The sequence below is a fragment of the Manis pentadactyla genome, chromosome 4, assembly GCF_030020395.1.
Source record: "Manis pentadactyla isolate mManPen7 chromosome 4, mManPen7.hap1, whole genome shotgun sequence".
Lineage (NCBI taxonomy): Eukaryota > Metazoa > Chordata > Mammalia > Pholidota > Manidae > Manis > Manis pentadactyla.
This window is the reverse complement of record NC_080022.1, coordinates 14,578,297-14,593,247: the sequence shown is the minus strand read 5'-3', so window position 1 is coordinate 14,593,247 and position 14,951 is coordinate 14,578,297. Positions and strand designations below refer to the sequence as shown.

The 14,951-nt window shown below is 52.2% G+C and overlaps 1 protein-coding gene across 5 annotated transcripts in view; it reads right to left on the bottom strand.

Moving 5' to 3' along the window:
* The window catches only part of VWA5B1 (von Willebrand factor A domain containing 5B1), a 69,061-nt gene that overhangs the window by 31,996 nt on the left and 22,114 nt on the right, over positions 1-14,951 (bottom strand). For all 5 annotated transcript variants that reach the window (XM_057499802.1, XM_057499801.1, XM_057499803.1 and 2 more), the window contains 6 exons: positions 10,986-11,150; positions 9,136-9,288; positions 7,598-7,868; positions 4,359-4,504; positions 3,862-3,993; positions 3,127-3,251 (listed from right to left, as the gene is read on the bottom strand). In XM_057499802.1, the coding sequence (XP_057355785.1) occupies positions 3,127-3,251; positions 3,862-3,993; positions 4,359-4,504; positions 7,598-7,868; positions 9,136-9,288; positions 10,986-11,124 (966 nt within the window). In that variant the 5' untranslated portion in view covers positions 11,125-11,150. The remainder of the gene's footprint in view (positions 1-3,126; positions 3,252-3,861; positions 3,994-4,358; positions 4,505-7,597; positions 7,869-9,135; positions 9,289-10,985; positions 11,151-14,951) is intronic.

The following is a 14,951-nucleotide window of genomic DNA, read 5'->3' as shown; positions in this document are numbered from 1 at the left end:
TCGGCTGAGTGGCGGTTTCTTTCATGTTCACGCCCAGCACCAAGACCATTCCGGCTCATCTTGGCTATGAACTGGTTTCCCTGGTTTGCTGATTCTTTCCCACTGATAACTTCCTATTCCCTCTTCAAATTTTACTTCTTAAGAAAACTTGCTCCAATCTTACAGGTGGACTTAATTAGTATTAAGTTTCCTCATCCAGGACATGAGGGCAAGAGTACACGCCTCGCTGAGTCGTATGGATCAAATGCAACGCTTGTGAAGCCCACTTGTCTCTAAAAAGTGGCCTTTATGCCTGCTGCTCTCAGGCGTTGTTGGGGGCCCAGGAACTTCTCTCCCTGCAACTTTTTGCTTGTATCTCTGCCTCCCCTCTAGCGCCTGTGCTGCTTGAAGGCAGGTCATGCCTAAGTCTCTTTAACATCTCCAGAGCTTAACATAGAGCCTCATACAGAGATGGACTGAGTAAGCATTCAAGAAAGGACTTTATCTTTTCAGTTCTTGCTCTTTTAATACATTCTCTTAGCTGGCCCTGGCACGCTGCTGCTGAGCCCTCCTCCTTGACTCTCCCATTCACTCCGCGCCACATCTCATTTCCTCCTTCCTATTCTGTCCCCACACCGACTTTCTTGGTCTTTGTCTGACTGTCCCTGCATGTGCCTGTCTTTTTGTGTCTGTTTCTCAGTTTTTGTCCATTTGAATCCCTTCCCCAACTCCACGGCATCATCACACACCCAGGTGCTCAAATCAAAGACCCAGGAGTGGTCCCTGATTCCTCTGTCTCTCTCACCCCACACATCTACTCCTTCAGCAAGGGATTGGCAGGCCTGCTGCTCAAAGACATTCTGAACTTGTCCTTTTCTCTCTGTCCCCACTGCCACCACCCAAGTTCAGGGCAGTATCATCTCTTATTCAGACCCTTATTGGCAATAGGCTCCTACTGGCCCCTTCTTCCTCTTCGATCTCCCAGTGGTCCCTTCTACATAGAGCAGGAGCGTGATCATTCTCATCATTCTCTTACTTAAGCAATAGCTTCCCCTTACACCTCGTACAGGGTTTATGAAACCCCCAATGCCCTGACCCTTGTCCACCTCTTCTGCCCACTCTGCTCCTTGTATTAAGCCACCTTTCTGTTTTCCAAACATGCCACCATTATCCTGTTTCCAGTGCTTTGCACATTCTCCCATTTCTTCATCATCCGCCAGGTCTCATTCTCAGACAGGCTTTCTCTACACTCCTGGCTAAACAGTACCCAGTGCTTATCATTCATAATCATAACATCCTGTTTTATTTCATCAGTGGTCCCCAGCCCTCTCCAAACTCATATTGCTCACTTGTTTACTTCTTGTCTGTGCTAGAATATAAGCTCCATGAGGCCAAGGATGTGTCATTTTCAGTGTTGTCGCCCTAGTACTTAGAACAAAGCCTGACATCTATTGGGCACTTAATGTTTGTTGAATGAATAAAGGAGACTGAATCTGTGTGGGTCTTTGTCAGCCACCGACCTCTGTGTGCATCTTTTTCTTTTCACTTTTTCAGTTTCTCTGTCTCTATTTGTCTCTGCTTCTCTCTGCATCTGTCTCTTGTACATGGTGTCCTCCTCTGTCATTTGCCTCCTTTTTGCTAAATCATGTTTTTTCACACATTGTCCTACTCAGTCTCCCTGTCTGGATGCCCACCACCCTCTCTGGCAACGAACTGCACCCTCTCTCCTTCATGGAGCTCCTTTGCCAAAAGCCACTGCCCAGTCTGACTCTCTGAATGACAGAGCCCACAGCAGCACAGATACATCTGCCAGTGACAGGAACCACCTCTGAGAACGTGATTTTTGCCTCTCAGAAGGGTGGCGTTGGGCCCTGGCTCAGGAATCCCTGAGGTCTTCTTGAGTGGCCATTGTCCATCACAGTAAACTCACCACTTCTTAGCAGCTTCCCCATCGCTGTCAGCCCTGGAGCTCGTGAGAACACAGGGCATTTGCCTAACCAACACAAGGTGGCAAATTCTCATCTGCTTCAGGTCCCAGAGCTACTTGATTTAAGCTTGGCATTGCCGTCCCCCATCCATGCTGTAGTTCTTAGAGCTCAGTGGCACCCTGGCACTGCCACCCCCACTCTGAGAACCTGGCTCCAGCCTCCTCTTCCACCTGGCTCATCTGGGTGAGGGAGCCCCTCTGCGAGGGCAGGGGTTTCCAGTGGGCCTTTACCATGTGGATGAGGTGAGCAAGAAGCTGTCCACCTGCTCTTGTTCACTCCCCTCTGTATTGTCCCCTGCCAGTCAGATCGGCAGGAATGGGGCTTTTAAACCCAGCGTAGCTCCCCCACATGATCAAGTCTAAGTTCATGGCCTCACTGTCACCAAAGCCAGCTCCCAAGACAATGGTCCTCCCCTTCTCCCAGCCTACCAGCTCTTTTTGGGGTGCCAAACCTCAGTTTTCTCAAAGAGGAGAGAGAATAAAAAGAAGTGTGTCCTCATTCTTAAAACTACCTTGGCATTCAGGACGGGGCTCGGTGTGCAGGCCGTGAGCTGGAGAGAGACGGCTGGTGTAACCTGCGGCTGTCGGCTCAGCCTCCCACCTGTCACTTCCCCACTCCGGCCTCTCTGCTGAGGCCTCCTGATCCTTTAGCTTCATGGGGGAGGCGCGGGCAGAGGGAAGGCTCTTTCGCAGGCCTTCCCCGCTTTGCCTTTGTTCTTCATGTAACAGCAAGCAAGGATCTCCGAGGCAGAAGAGGCCCATTAGGCCGGTGGGGAAAGGGAGGCCTGGGAGTAAAGATGCTGCTGGAAGGGCACCGACTGAGGGTCCTGGGGGGTCCCTCGGGGCTGGAATGGTCTGGGGAAGACCAAGGAGGCTTCTGCCACCAGCCGAGAATTCTGCGTGGCTTAGGCATCTTGGTGGCAGTAGGGGAAGGGGGCCTGGCTGAAGGCAGGACAGAACCAGGGAGACAGCTGCTCCGGGCCTCCCTTCTCCCTCTGCCCGCGGTTCCCGGAGTGAGGCACTGATGAGGTGTGCCCTGTGACCTGGGGCAAGCCATTGCCGCCCCCGCCCCGGCTCAGTCTCCTCACTGGCCATGCAAACACCAAGTCGCCATGCCACCCCAGTTCTACCGCCACTGCCTCCGCTTCAGTCACCCTCACCTTTCGCCCTGCACTGCTGTCCTTCTTCGTCCCTTTAATGAAATCTGTTCTTCCCCTCAGGTGCTGGTCAAACTCTCCCAGGGTCATGTCCCCTTTCTCCATCAGGACGTGCGGCATGTGGGGCTCTGCAGAGATGAGATTGACTCTTGGCACTGGTCCGAGTGCTGGAATGATGCCAGGGGCTTTGCTGCAGGGGCGGGATCTTCACAGCAGGGAGGCCTCCCAATTGGAAGAGGGGCGTGGAATGCCTGGCTGCCTGGAGCCGTGTGAGGCCATGGGAAGACTCCTTAGCCAGGAGCAGGAGAGCCTAGCGGCCATGGGTGACTTGCTGGCCCTTTCTGGGCCTCAGTTTGCAGGTCTGTAAAATGGGAGCGGGACTGGGCTCTCTGATCTTTTCAGGTCCTGACATTCTATGAGTTCTTAGAGACAAAAGACTTGCTCCCTGAGGTTCAGAGCTGCCAGGGTCTCACCTAGCTTAGGGTTCCGAAAATCCTATACTCTACAGGCCAGGGGGCAAAATGCCCCCAGTGGGTAGATGAGACCCTGGGGCCTCTGGAGCTAGAATCAGGGTCAGGAAACCCTCAATTCTGCAGCTACAGCCAAATTTCCCAGGAGGCCAGAAGTCAGTCTCCTCTCCTCTGCTGCAAACCCCCACCTCTCCCTGGCTGTGCGCCACAGGATCAGCACCCCCTCCATCCCACGGCATCCCCGGGGGCCCTGCCTGGTGCACAGTACCGCTGGGGTGGATGAGGATCTCCACGGGCCGGTCGAAGGTGTGCCTGTTGGCCAAGGTGATGATGATGCTCTTGGCCGAGCATGCGGACGGGGCAGCATCGGCTCTGATCTCGTGGGTGGGACTCTCCACCCCTGAGTAGCACAGAAAGAAGGGACACACTCAGGAGCCTGGGAGAGATAGGGGCTCAGTGGGGGACGCAGAGACCCAGGCCTGAGGTGACGGGCACACCAGCCCCAGTGCGGGCTCCTGACACTGAGGTGGGCTTGGAACCTGACCTTGGGAGGGGCTCATCTTTGGGCCACACATCACAGAGAAGGAAATGGGGGCCAGAAAGCTCCCTGTGCTTCAGCTTGTTCCCCATCTGGGCGGGCCATCTTCCCCACCCCAGGGGCCTCGAATCCCTGGCAGCTTCCTCTTTGTCCCTGGCAGCTGCCTGCCTGAAGCCCTTCCCACGCTGGGGCCTCGAATCTTCTTTTTGGCCCCTAGCTCCACTCACCTGCAAGCAGGCATGGCCCGCGAATCTTCAGCTGGAAGTTGAACTCATATTCCATGGGGTTGGACACTTCAGTGTCCAGGAGAGTTGCCAGGCACAACTTGTTCCAGGAATCCAGGGCCCGGGTGCCAAAACAATGCCTGTCTTTACTGGGAAGGGGGCCAAGAGGAGGAGGAGGCAGAGACAGGCAGCCAGGGCAGAGGCACAGGCCAGCATGAGAAGACATGGAGGGGTCGGTGAGTGCCGGGCAGCCCAACACCCCTGCATCCCAGCCCCAAATGGGGCTGAGGAACTCTCCCTGACCCCGGATCCTGACTCTCCCACTCATCCTGACCTGAGGGAGAGCCTGGATTCTGCCACAAGGCCCAGCCACCTCTGATGACCTGGCCGGGCACCAGCCATGGTGCCCCACAGCTCTGGTTCACCTTGTCCTCACTGGACCCCAGAAGGTGGTATCAGGGCCCCACCTCTCCCATTTCCCATGTGGGAAAGCTGGGGCTCAGCCAGATGAGGCATGTAGCCCATGCCCTCAGTTAGGATGTGGTGAAGCGTGCATCCTGCCCCAGGCCTGCCTGGCTCCATGGGGAGATAGCTTACACTCCATCACACCACTTCTTGAATCCCTGCTGAAGCCTCAAGTTACTGGGCCTTCGTTCTGCGTCATCCCCCACTGTCTTTGATCCTGCCCTGTGGCCTTCCACTCCACAGCACACCCTCTGAGGTTGCTGATGTATGTCCTTAAATATGCATGTCTCCTTGTAAAATGCTGGTGGTTTTTGGTTGTGAATATGTTTTAAATGGAAAAGATTGCATTGTATTATGAATCTTATTCAATCACTTCCTTCTTTCCACTCCAGTGCTATGTTTTTGAGGTCTGTCCAGGTGGCTGTCTGCAAACCAGCCTTTTCTGTTGACATGGTGTCACAGGGGAACATCTGGTATATTGTATTTACTTGTTTCTGCCTCTATCTCCCTGCGTCCACAGACGCCACCACCATGAAGCTTCTCATTTGTGCCTCCTTTTGGACTTATGAGAGAATTTCTCTGGGGTCCTTGGGTCAAAGGGCACACATCTGAAATAGCCAGGTTTCCATCTGGGATGGGTGTCTCAGTTTCCACATCTGCCAGCAGCAAACAAGGATCTCTTTTTCTTCTCATCCTCACTACCACTTGGTGTTACCTATTTTTCTTACTTTTCCTAGTGTCATTCTATCGGAGCAACTGTGAAGTTCATGAAGATTAGATGCAGGCTTCTTCCCAGAGCATCATGTTAACTTTGCCTACTGGACTGGGCAGAATAAGCTTATCAGGGTCACCTCATGAGCATCAGGGCCTCCTGGGCCTCTTGTTCCCAAGGTCTTGAATGTCCCCTGCCTTTCAAATGCACAGGCTTGGCAGCACTTACAAAGACAATACCCAAACTGGTGTTCCCTGGGCTGAGACTGGCTTGTGCCGCCAGCTTCTCTGTTGTGTCAACAAGTGTCCTCACCCTAGGCTTCAAGGTCCTACACATTCTGACTCTCTACTACCTCTCCTTGGTGGTCTAGCCTTCCTGCTGCTATTCAAACACACCAAGCCTGCTGCTGCCCCAGGGCCTTTGCACCTACTGTTCCTTCTACTCTCTGCCCAGAATTTCTTCCTCCAGAATATTTCCATGGCTTGATCTGTTCATTCATATCAGGCCTCAAATGCTGCCTAAGTCCTGTCTATTCTAGCAAAACAGCACCCACCTTTCCCTGTCCCCTCTATCCTCTGTAGCATTTATCATCACAGAACTCAGCCAGCATATTACATGCTACAGGCTTGTATCTTCATTGTCTGTCTGCCCCCATCAGAATTCCAGCCCCATGAGGGCAGGGACCTTGTCTGTCTAATTTGCAGCTGTATTCCCAACACCCAAAATAGTGCTGGCACACAGTAGGTGTTTAATTACTAGTCTATTGAAAGAGCAACTGAGGAAGTCCTCCAGGCTGACTGCATGTGGGAGGCTGCAATAGCCCCTCCCCCCAGCTTAGCACTTTAGCTGGTGGTGTCTGGGGGTCTGCAGACACTGTCCTCTGTGTCCCAGTGTGCACATGCTCCCAGCTGTCGCCAGAGCCTTGCCAGGGTGTGTGTGAAGCTCCTGGATGTATATGGTACATCTTCCCAGATTTCTACTTGGCTCAAAGACGTGGGGAAAGAGTTGGGTGAGGGGAGTTAATTACAAGCTTAACATCAAATACTATTTTTATGCCAAAATGGTGCTAAGATACTGTGGGTTGAGAGATTTTAAAAATTCACACATGAATGATAATATACAAGCTTTCCAAAAACATCACCTGAATGCAGCAGGCTACTTCTCCTGGTCCTTCGCTGGGGAAATGGGAAGGGCCCTGACCTCAGCAGGAGGTGCCTCAGGCTGCAGCCCACTTCCTTTGCCCTCTTACTCCATGGGGAGTACAGAGAAACTGTCTGGTCCTGGGCTTGTCGTGCTCCCCGCCCTGCCTTGCTGCAGACCCTTTCAATGGCCCCTGGCTGCTTTGGAGAGAAATCCACTGTCTGCCTGGGCCACAGGTTGTCTTAGCTCTCTGCAGCTTCATCTCATGCCACTGGTGCTTCTGAGGCCCTGTCCTTGCTACCTCAGGGCCTTTGCCCCTGCCGTTCTCACCTACAGGAACACGCCTCTCTGTGCCCACAACCCCCACCACCACTGCTGAGCTCACAGATGACATATCACTGCCCAGAGAAGTCCCACCTGGACCCTGGCTCCCCAGACTGGGTCCCTGTTTGATACTCTCAGCCCAGTGAACTTGCCCTTCATAGCACTTCATAGCCAACACACATAATGAGTTATACAAGCACATAAATGATTACTTACACATTGGTTGTGTTATTGCTTGGATAATGGTCTCTCCCACCAACTTCCAGAAAGGAAGAAACCATGCTGGTTTCTAACATTCTGCTTGGAGTCTGTCACATAGGTACTCAGAAAACACCTCTTGAGTGCATTAAAAATTAAATGATCCCAAGCTATCCAAATCCCAGAATTTCTGGCCAGTAACAATACAGGGTTTTCAGGGAGATTTTTAAGTGCTCTGAAAGTGAGCGGGTGGTGGTGAGGGGTGGGGCGATTGTTCAGCCAGTGGCCCCTCACACCACTGGCTCCACCCTACTGACTCCCTGATGCCTACCTGAGATCCTGACCCAAGTCTGGGCAGGGGATCCTTACCCTGGGGCCTGTAGTCTGGACAGGGGATCCTTACCCTGGGGCCTGTAGGGTGGAGGGGCTGCTGTTCTCAGTGCAGAACTGGGGCACGGTCGGGGCGCAGACAGCAGGCAGCAGAACGCGCACAGCCCCACTGGGCAGTGTTGGGAGCTCAGAGGAGGTGCTGACGAAGATGGTGACGTTCTCCATGGGAGCAATAGTCCCCAGGTTGACCACGAACAGGATCCGCTCCAAATCCTCATCCAGAGCCACCTTCCCCGGTGTGTAGGAATGAGGGGTGATGGAAATCCCATCTTGCAGAAGGTTTCCTAAGTGCCAGGCCTGGAATCAGGGTCTGTGCATGTATTGTCTTTAGTCCCCTCCAAGCATGTTGTGTGGTAGGTCAGAGTAGCCCATTTTGTGGATGGGAAAACTGAGGCTCAGTAGGGGGTGCGACTTGCCCAAGTCACTCAATGAATAACTCATTGAACTGAGTCCACATGGATCTGACTACAGGCCATGTTCTTTCCACTGTACCCTGGTGGGAGTGGGAGACTGGGACCCACAAGACACCAACAGAGGGCTACATCTCCATTTGTAGACCTACTTTCCCCTAAAAAATCACCCTCAAACATCCCCACCTTTGGGATCTAGGCTTTGCTCACTTTCTCCTTTTATCTGAAAGTCTATTTCCTCATCCCTTTTCAACCAGTCCTTCCTATCCCTCCAGTCCCTCCATGGAAACCTCTCTGGTGCCCAGTCTGGACCCCACTTCCCCTCCTCTGACATTACCCACACCTCTTTTGGCAGAGGCAGTCTCCACCTCCTAACATGGCCACTCCTAGGCATGTCCTGGCTATTCTTCCAGGCTGGGAGTAGTTGCAACAACTTGATGGCAACTTTTCATCTTACACGTGGTAAATGCCCATTAGAAGATTGTTGAAAGTCTTAACGATCAGGTGAACAAACTTCACTTCAATCATAGATCCAATGGTAAGAATCTCTTACATCAAATGATACTTGGTCTGGATTCAAGATCTGGCTCTGCTGTTAACATGCTGTGTGATATTGGGCTGGTCACTCACCCTCTCTGGACCTCAGTAGCTTCAGTAGCAGGCATCAGTAGCCACAATTCAAGTACTTACTCTGTACCAGGGACTGTGATCAGTGCTCTGCATGCATGCTCTCTGTTGAGCTTTGGGTGTGTATAATTATTAGTTCCATTTTACAGATAAGTTTACTTTCTTACCTAAGCTCATTTATAAGCAACAGGATAGGGAGTCAGACTTTGGTGTGACTCATTCCACAGTCTCTGAGCTTGAATGACATGCTATTCTGTTCTGTTGAGATATCTTAAACATCCCTTTGTTGTCTTCTTTGATCCTTACCATGGTTTTTGGATTAGAACAGCATAATTATCTCTATTTGATATATAGTAAGGCCAGATTCAGAGAGGTTAATTATTGGCCTGAGGTCACACAGGATTCCTGACTCCTAGTTTAGTGTTCTCTCTACCTAATCCCATTACTGCCCTTTAAATCGACCTGTAACTCCCACCAGACCCAGGCCCTGCCACAGTCCTTCTGGTCTCCTTACCTGTGACAGTTGTGCCTCTGATATGGGTGGCATCCAAGTGGTCGCTGTCCATCTTGGCTTTGTCCTTGACCTGTACTGTCACGACGCGGTTGGCAACGACAGCCTCAAAGCCGATCACCGTGGTGTACTCATCCAGGGGGTATACGAAAAGGCCTGCAGGGGCAGGGCCCTGCGTCATGGGCGGCGCCAGCCCCGCCCGCACTCCCCCGCCCCTGGGAACGACCCCGAGCCTTTGGCCCGCCAGAGGGATGGATGGCACTCACTGCCACTAAGAGGATGCCCGAGGGGATCAGCCCGTGACCTCACGGCTCTGGGGCAGGGTGAAAGGGACAGCTGCTCCCTTGTCCCAGCCTGACTCTTACCCTGTAGGCGGCCTGACTTCTCAAGAGGCAGGGCAAGGCCAGATTTCTGTGTGACCTGCTGTGTGTGCCCCGTGCCGCCAGGGCTGAGGCTTTGGAAGTAGAGTAGGGTTCTGATCCAGGCCCTGCGCCTTTCCTAGCCTGGCGACCTTGGATAAGACGTTTAGCTTCTGTAACCTCAAAGCCCAATTTGTAAAATGGGAATAATAGAACAAACTCATGGTCATGAAAATTGAAAAAATAACCCCACTGTGTGTGTGCCCCACATTTTATATACCTTAGTGCTTCTGAAACTTTCAGAGCACACACATCACCTGGGGGGCTTCTGCAGATGCAGATTCTGGTTCACTAGTTCTGGGCAGGGCCTGAGATGCTACATTTCTAACCAGCTCCTGAGTGATGGCGATGGCTCGGGAACCGCACTTGGAGATCATGGTTGTGTCTCATTTAATCTGCCCACTAACATGGGGACAGCGCAATGCCAGGCCCAGGGGGAGCCCTCCAGAAACCTTACTTTCCAGTTTCCTCATCTACAAGATAGGGGGCGGGGGCCGGTGCCTGGTTCTTTCTGCATGTGGAAGCCAAAAGACTGTCCCCAAAGCAGGTCATTAACTTAGTCTCCTGGGTCCCCAGTGGGTCCCATTTTAAGCCCCCTTCTCTAGGTTTCCTTGAACAGAGGAACAGTCTCATTTGCTCTTCCCAGGGGGTTTGTGAGGGGATTGAAGAGTCCCTACAGGTGCTTTTAGGAACTGAAATGGTGTCAGAACCTCAGGCTGGGCTGGAGGGTGGTGCCCCAAGACCGGAAGCTTGGGGTTCAGGAGACCCCCACCACCCTGGATGGGGAGGAATCCTAACCGTGACACACTTACACAGCTCCCTCCCACCGGCCTTCTTGTGACTCCCTCCCTTGAGCAGAAAGAGAAGATTAAGGGCTACAAAGGGTTCTTGTAGGCACACCTTTGCCCACAGTCCTGAGGGCCCCGTACCAATGATTCATATGTGCAGACTGTTTCTCATTCCCCACTGTTCTTCCTGATTACCTCACCTGCTCCTCCCACAACCCTGGTGCTCAGACAGGGCAAGGAGCATCCTAGTTTTGAGAAGGACAGTGGCTTCCCCGAGGTCACAGGGACAAGAGCCACACCCAGGACTGGGAGCCCTAACTTCCTCTGAGTTTTGGGGCCTGTCCTCCTGTGAGGCTCCCTGGGGAGGGTGGACGACTGACCCTTTGACGCTAGTGGGCATTCCTGGTGGACATAAATAGCACCAGGACGGTTGTCTGGGGCTGAGCCCAAGCCTGGGCTCACATCCTGATCCTGCCTGCTGCTAGCTTGGAGGCCCGCAGGGCAGAAACGCTTTCCTATTTTACAGACGAGGAAGCTGGGACTCAGAGAGGCCCAGACTTGCCCAGTGTCAGTTGGCTGGTACATGTCAGGACAGAGATCTGTGTGCAGAGGGTAGCTCTGGGGAGGCCCCAGAGGAGATCCTTACCCTGGAAAGGCTGGGCTTCCAGGTTGCCGTAGGTGAGGGAGGCGGTCAGACCCAGGGCGTACCCGCTGACGAAGGAGGTGACATCAGATGCAGTGAGGGGCAGGGCTGCCCCTGTGACCTGGTTCAGCAGGCCAGGCATCCCGCTGGCTACTCAGCCTTCAGGGCCTGCAAGAGACAGAAAGGGCAGGAAGTGGGGAGAGGCCCCCATCCCTTCCCCAGCCCAGCTTTCCCTCCGCAGACCACACAGGCAAGCAGAGCATCGTCTTCATTGTCCCCAAGCACTTCCAGCTAGTGCCCATGCTGATTCTCTCGCCACCAGCCCTGAGAAAAAGGAAAGTGGTCATTCCATCTCTCTCCATTTCACAGTAGAGAAACTGAGGCCTGAGGCCCTGTGACCTGCCCGGATTCACTCAGCCTGTTGGAGCACCGTGGGGGCGAGAATCCAAGCAGGCGCATGTGCGGCCTGGAATTCTCCCCAGGAGACGATGCTCCCTGACTCGCGAGGGGAAGCACGGGATTCGGCTCTGACCCGTCCCTTCGTCAGTCCCATAATCCCCGAGCTGGAGATGCTCCCTCTGCAAAATGAGGGGATCGGACTGGCCCACCAAGTCCCTCCTCCCCTGATTTCAGCGACTCTGCCCACTACAGTCAACACTGTGGCTGTGATGGGGTGAGAAGTACCCCCCAAAGAAACCGAAGTGAAGGCAGCCTCCATCTGTGCAGGTGTGCAGGCCGAAAGCCGGGGGGTCACTTGCAAGGCTGTCCAGTGCGTGCCCATCACTCTGCCTTTCCTCAAAGACGGGAACTCTTCCTCTCTAGGACCCCTCATGACCCCAGCCGGGATCCCCAGGTGCTCCCGCCCCGTCTGCCAGGCCTGAAGTATCTTTTTAATTATCTTCTCCCTCATGGCTCCAGCCCAGACAGCTCTCAGGCCTGGCTTATCTCTGGAAGGCTGACAGCAGGAGGCAGATAAGGAGCCAGAAGGGGGCGGCTGTATCCCCAGATGTCTTCTCTCAGGAGTTCTTTGTCCTGGTGGTGAGAGCAAAGCCTGGCTACTCCCATGGGGCAGAGGAAGATGGTGGAGCTCATTTCCTGAGCCTCGTCTCCTGCCACCCACACTCCCTCCCTCTTTTTTCTCATCCTCGTCCACTCCTGGCCAGAACACTGACTGGGGAAAGCAGCTCCCGGGAACTAGCACCTGATGCGTGGCAAACTTGGACTTGAGCTTCAGTCCGTCTTGGGGTAGAGTTTTGCCAAGGGCACCTTATCCAGTCCAGGCTCCCCACACTGCCTCTGGTTTCCTCCCCCGGGTTTCTGAGGAGGCCCTTTGCCCAGGGAGTGGGGTTTGAAGGAGCAATGAGTGGGGTTTGGAAGGCAGACTCCCTCGGATGTGACCCTTTAACAATATCAGCCCTCTTGGGAAAAGCAAATTTGAAATCTTCTGGGGTCTAATTAATGCATGTTTTTCATCAATTCTTCCAGCATTGATAAGCACCTCTGTATCCTTGTGGGAGATGAGCACCAGGGAAAATAATGCTGAGTGTCCTTCCTCTAACCATCCCAGCCTGGGCCCTGAGTGGGCACTGGGCCATAGCAAACAGCCAGGAGGGACTCGACAGGGAAGATGTCGTCTCCGGGACAGGGCGAGGAGGCAGGGCTCAGCCTCGGGGGCAGCGTCTGGGCAGGTCTGAGGTGCTGCTATGGAGGCTTCTAATGGGTCGGGGTCAACATACTGCCCTCTTCACCTCCTTCCCTCATCTGCCAGACAGCCTGTCTCTGCTAGGTCCTTGACTTTTGGGTTGCTGAATATGGAAAATGGGCTGAAGGGTGACAGAAAACAGAAAAGGTGGGAAATGGGCTGAGAGACAGAGGTCACTAGAGATCTTAGTGCAGTCATGGGGAGAAATGGGGGGCTTGAAAGGATTTTTAAGAAGGAGGGCCCTGAGTTACAAACTTGGTCTTAATTAATATTCTTTAAGAGGCACAAAAGCAAGCTTGGGATTTCGTGGGGTGCTGGACTATATTTCTTTTAATGAAATGTTGCAGTGACCCTGAGCCCTGAGAATCCTATACAGGTTACGGGAGGTTCCCAGTGTCACCGTCAAATACCAAGACTGTTTCTTGATGGTCCAGAACTTGTAAGTCCCAGATTTGAATCCTGGTGGATGGCTGACTGCCTGCCTCACTCACCTTGAGCCAGTCACTTCTAATCCCTGAATGCTGGTTCCCTCTTCTAAAAAACTGGGTGAGTTGGATGGGGCACCAGCTCCCATCTCACCAGCACTGTGTAGGTTAACTTGAATAATACTAGGTAACCAGTACAGTGTCTGGCAAATAAAAGGTGCTCAATAAACATTTGTAAAGTGAAATGAATGAATGAATGAATGTCAGCAGCCTCCCAAGGACACTAACTGTAATGATCACCTAGGTGCTGGGGAAGTGGTGGGCAACAGGGCAAATGTGGATATAAACTAACAGAACAGACAGATAATAAATAGAGCTGCAAGCCAACGACTTCAACACCAAACCCCTTCTTGCCACCCCTGGTACTGCCATCCACATGGCCCCTACAGTCTATTCCCAATGGAGCAGACAGAGTGATACTTCGAAGACATGGATACAATCATGTGACTGTACTGTACAAACCTCCTTCAGCCTCCCCACATCCCTCACAGCCCCCCTGATCTGAGCTCCTTGCCCATTTCCTTTCTCATCTCTGCATTGATGTCATCAAGCCAGCCCTTTTTCTGTCTCAGAACTTTTGTGCTGGCTGTTCCCATTTCCGGGAATGCTGTTCCCTTAGGTAGCCACTTGGCTCACTCCCTCAAATGGCACTTTCTCATGAAGGCCTACCCTTACTACAGTCATACCTTGGAGACAGTGTGAGTTTGGTCCCAGATCACCTTAATCAAATGAGTCAAATGAGTTTTTTGGTTTCCCAGTGCATATAAATTATGTTTACACCATACTGTGTTCTCTTCAGCATGCAATAGCCTTGTGTCTAAAAATACATACATTCCGTTATTTAGAAATACTTTATTGCTAAAAAATGCTAACCATCATTTGAACTTTCTGTGATTTGCAATCCTTTTGCTGGGGGAGGGTCATGCCTTGATGTGGATGGCTGCTGACTGATCAGGGTGGTGGGTGCTGAAGGTTGGAGTGGCTGAGGCAATTTCCTAAAATAAGACAACAATGAAGTTTGCTACGTTGATCGACTTCCTTTCATGAAAAATTTCTCGGGGGCATGCAATGCTGGTTGACACCACTTTACCTACAGGAGAACATCTTTCAGAATTGGAGCCAATCCTTTCAAACCCTGCTGCTGCTTTATCAACTAAGTTATGTAATACTGTAAATCCTTTGTTGGCATTTCAGCCATCTTCACAGCACCTTCACCAGGAGTAGACTCCATCTCAAGAGACTACTTTTTTTTCTCATCCATAAGAAGCAGCTCTTCATCCGTTCCAGTTTCATCATGAGATGCCGCAGTTCAGTCACAGCCTCAGGCTCCACTTGTAATTCTGGTTCTCTTGCTGTTTCCCCCACATCGGCAGTGACTTCCTTCACTGGAGTCTTGAACTCCTCAAAGCCATCCATGAGGGTTGGAATTGACTTCTTCCAAACTCCTGTTAAAGTTTATAGTTTGACCCCTTCCCATGAATCATGAATGTTCTTCATGGCATCTAAAATGGTGAATCCTTTCCATAAGGGTTTCAGTTTGCACAGATCCATCAGAGGAATCACTATGGCAGTTATAGCTTTATGATATGTATTTCTTAAATAGCAGGACTTGAAAGTTGAAATGACTTTCTGGTGCATGGGCTGCAGAACGGGTGTGTGTTTCCAGGCATGAAAACAGCATTAATCTCAGTGTCCAACTCCATCAGAGCTCTTGGGTGACCAGGTGCCCTGTCATTGAGCAATGATATTTTGAGAGGAATCTTTTTCTGAGCAGCAGGTCTC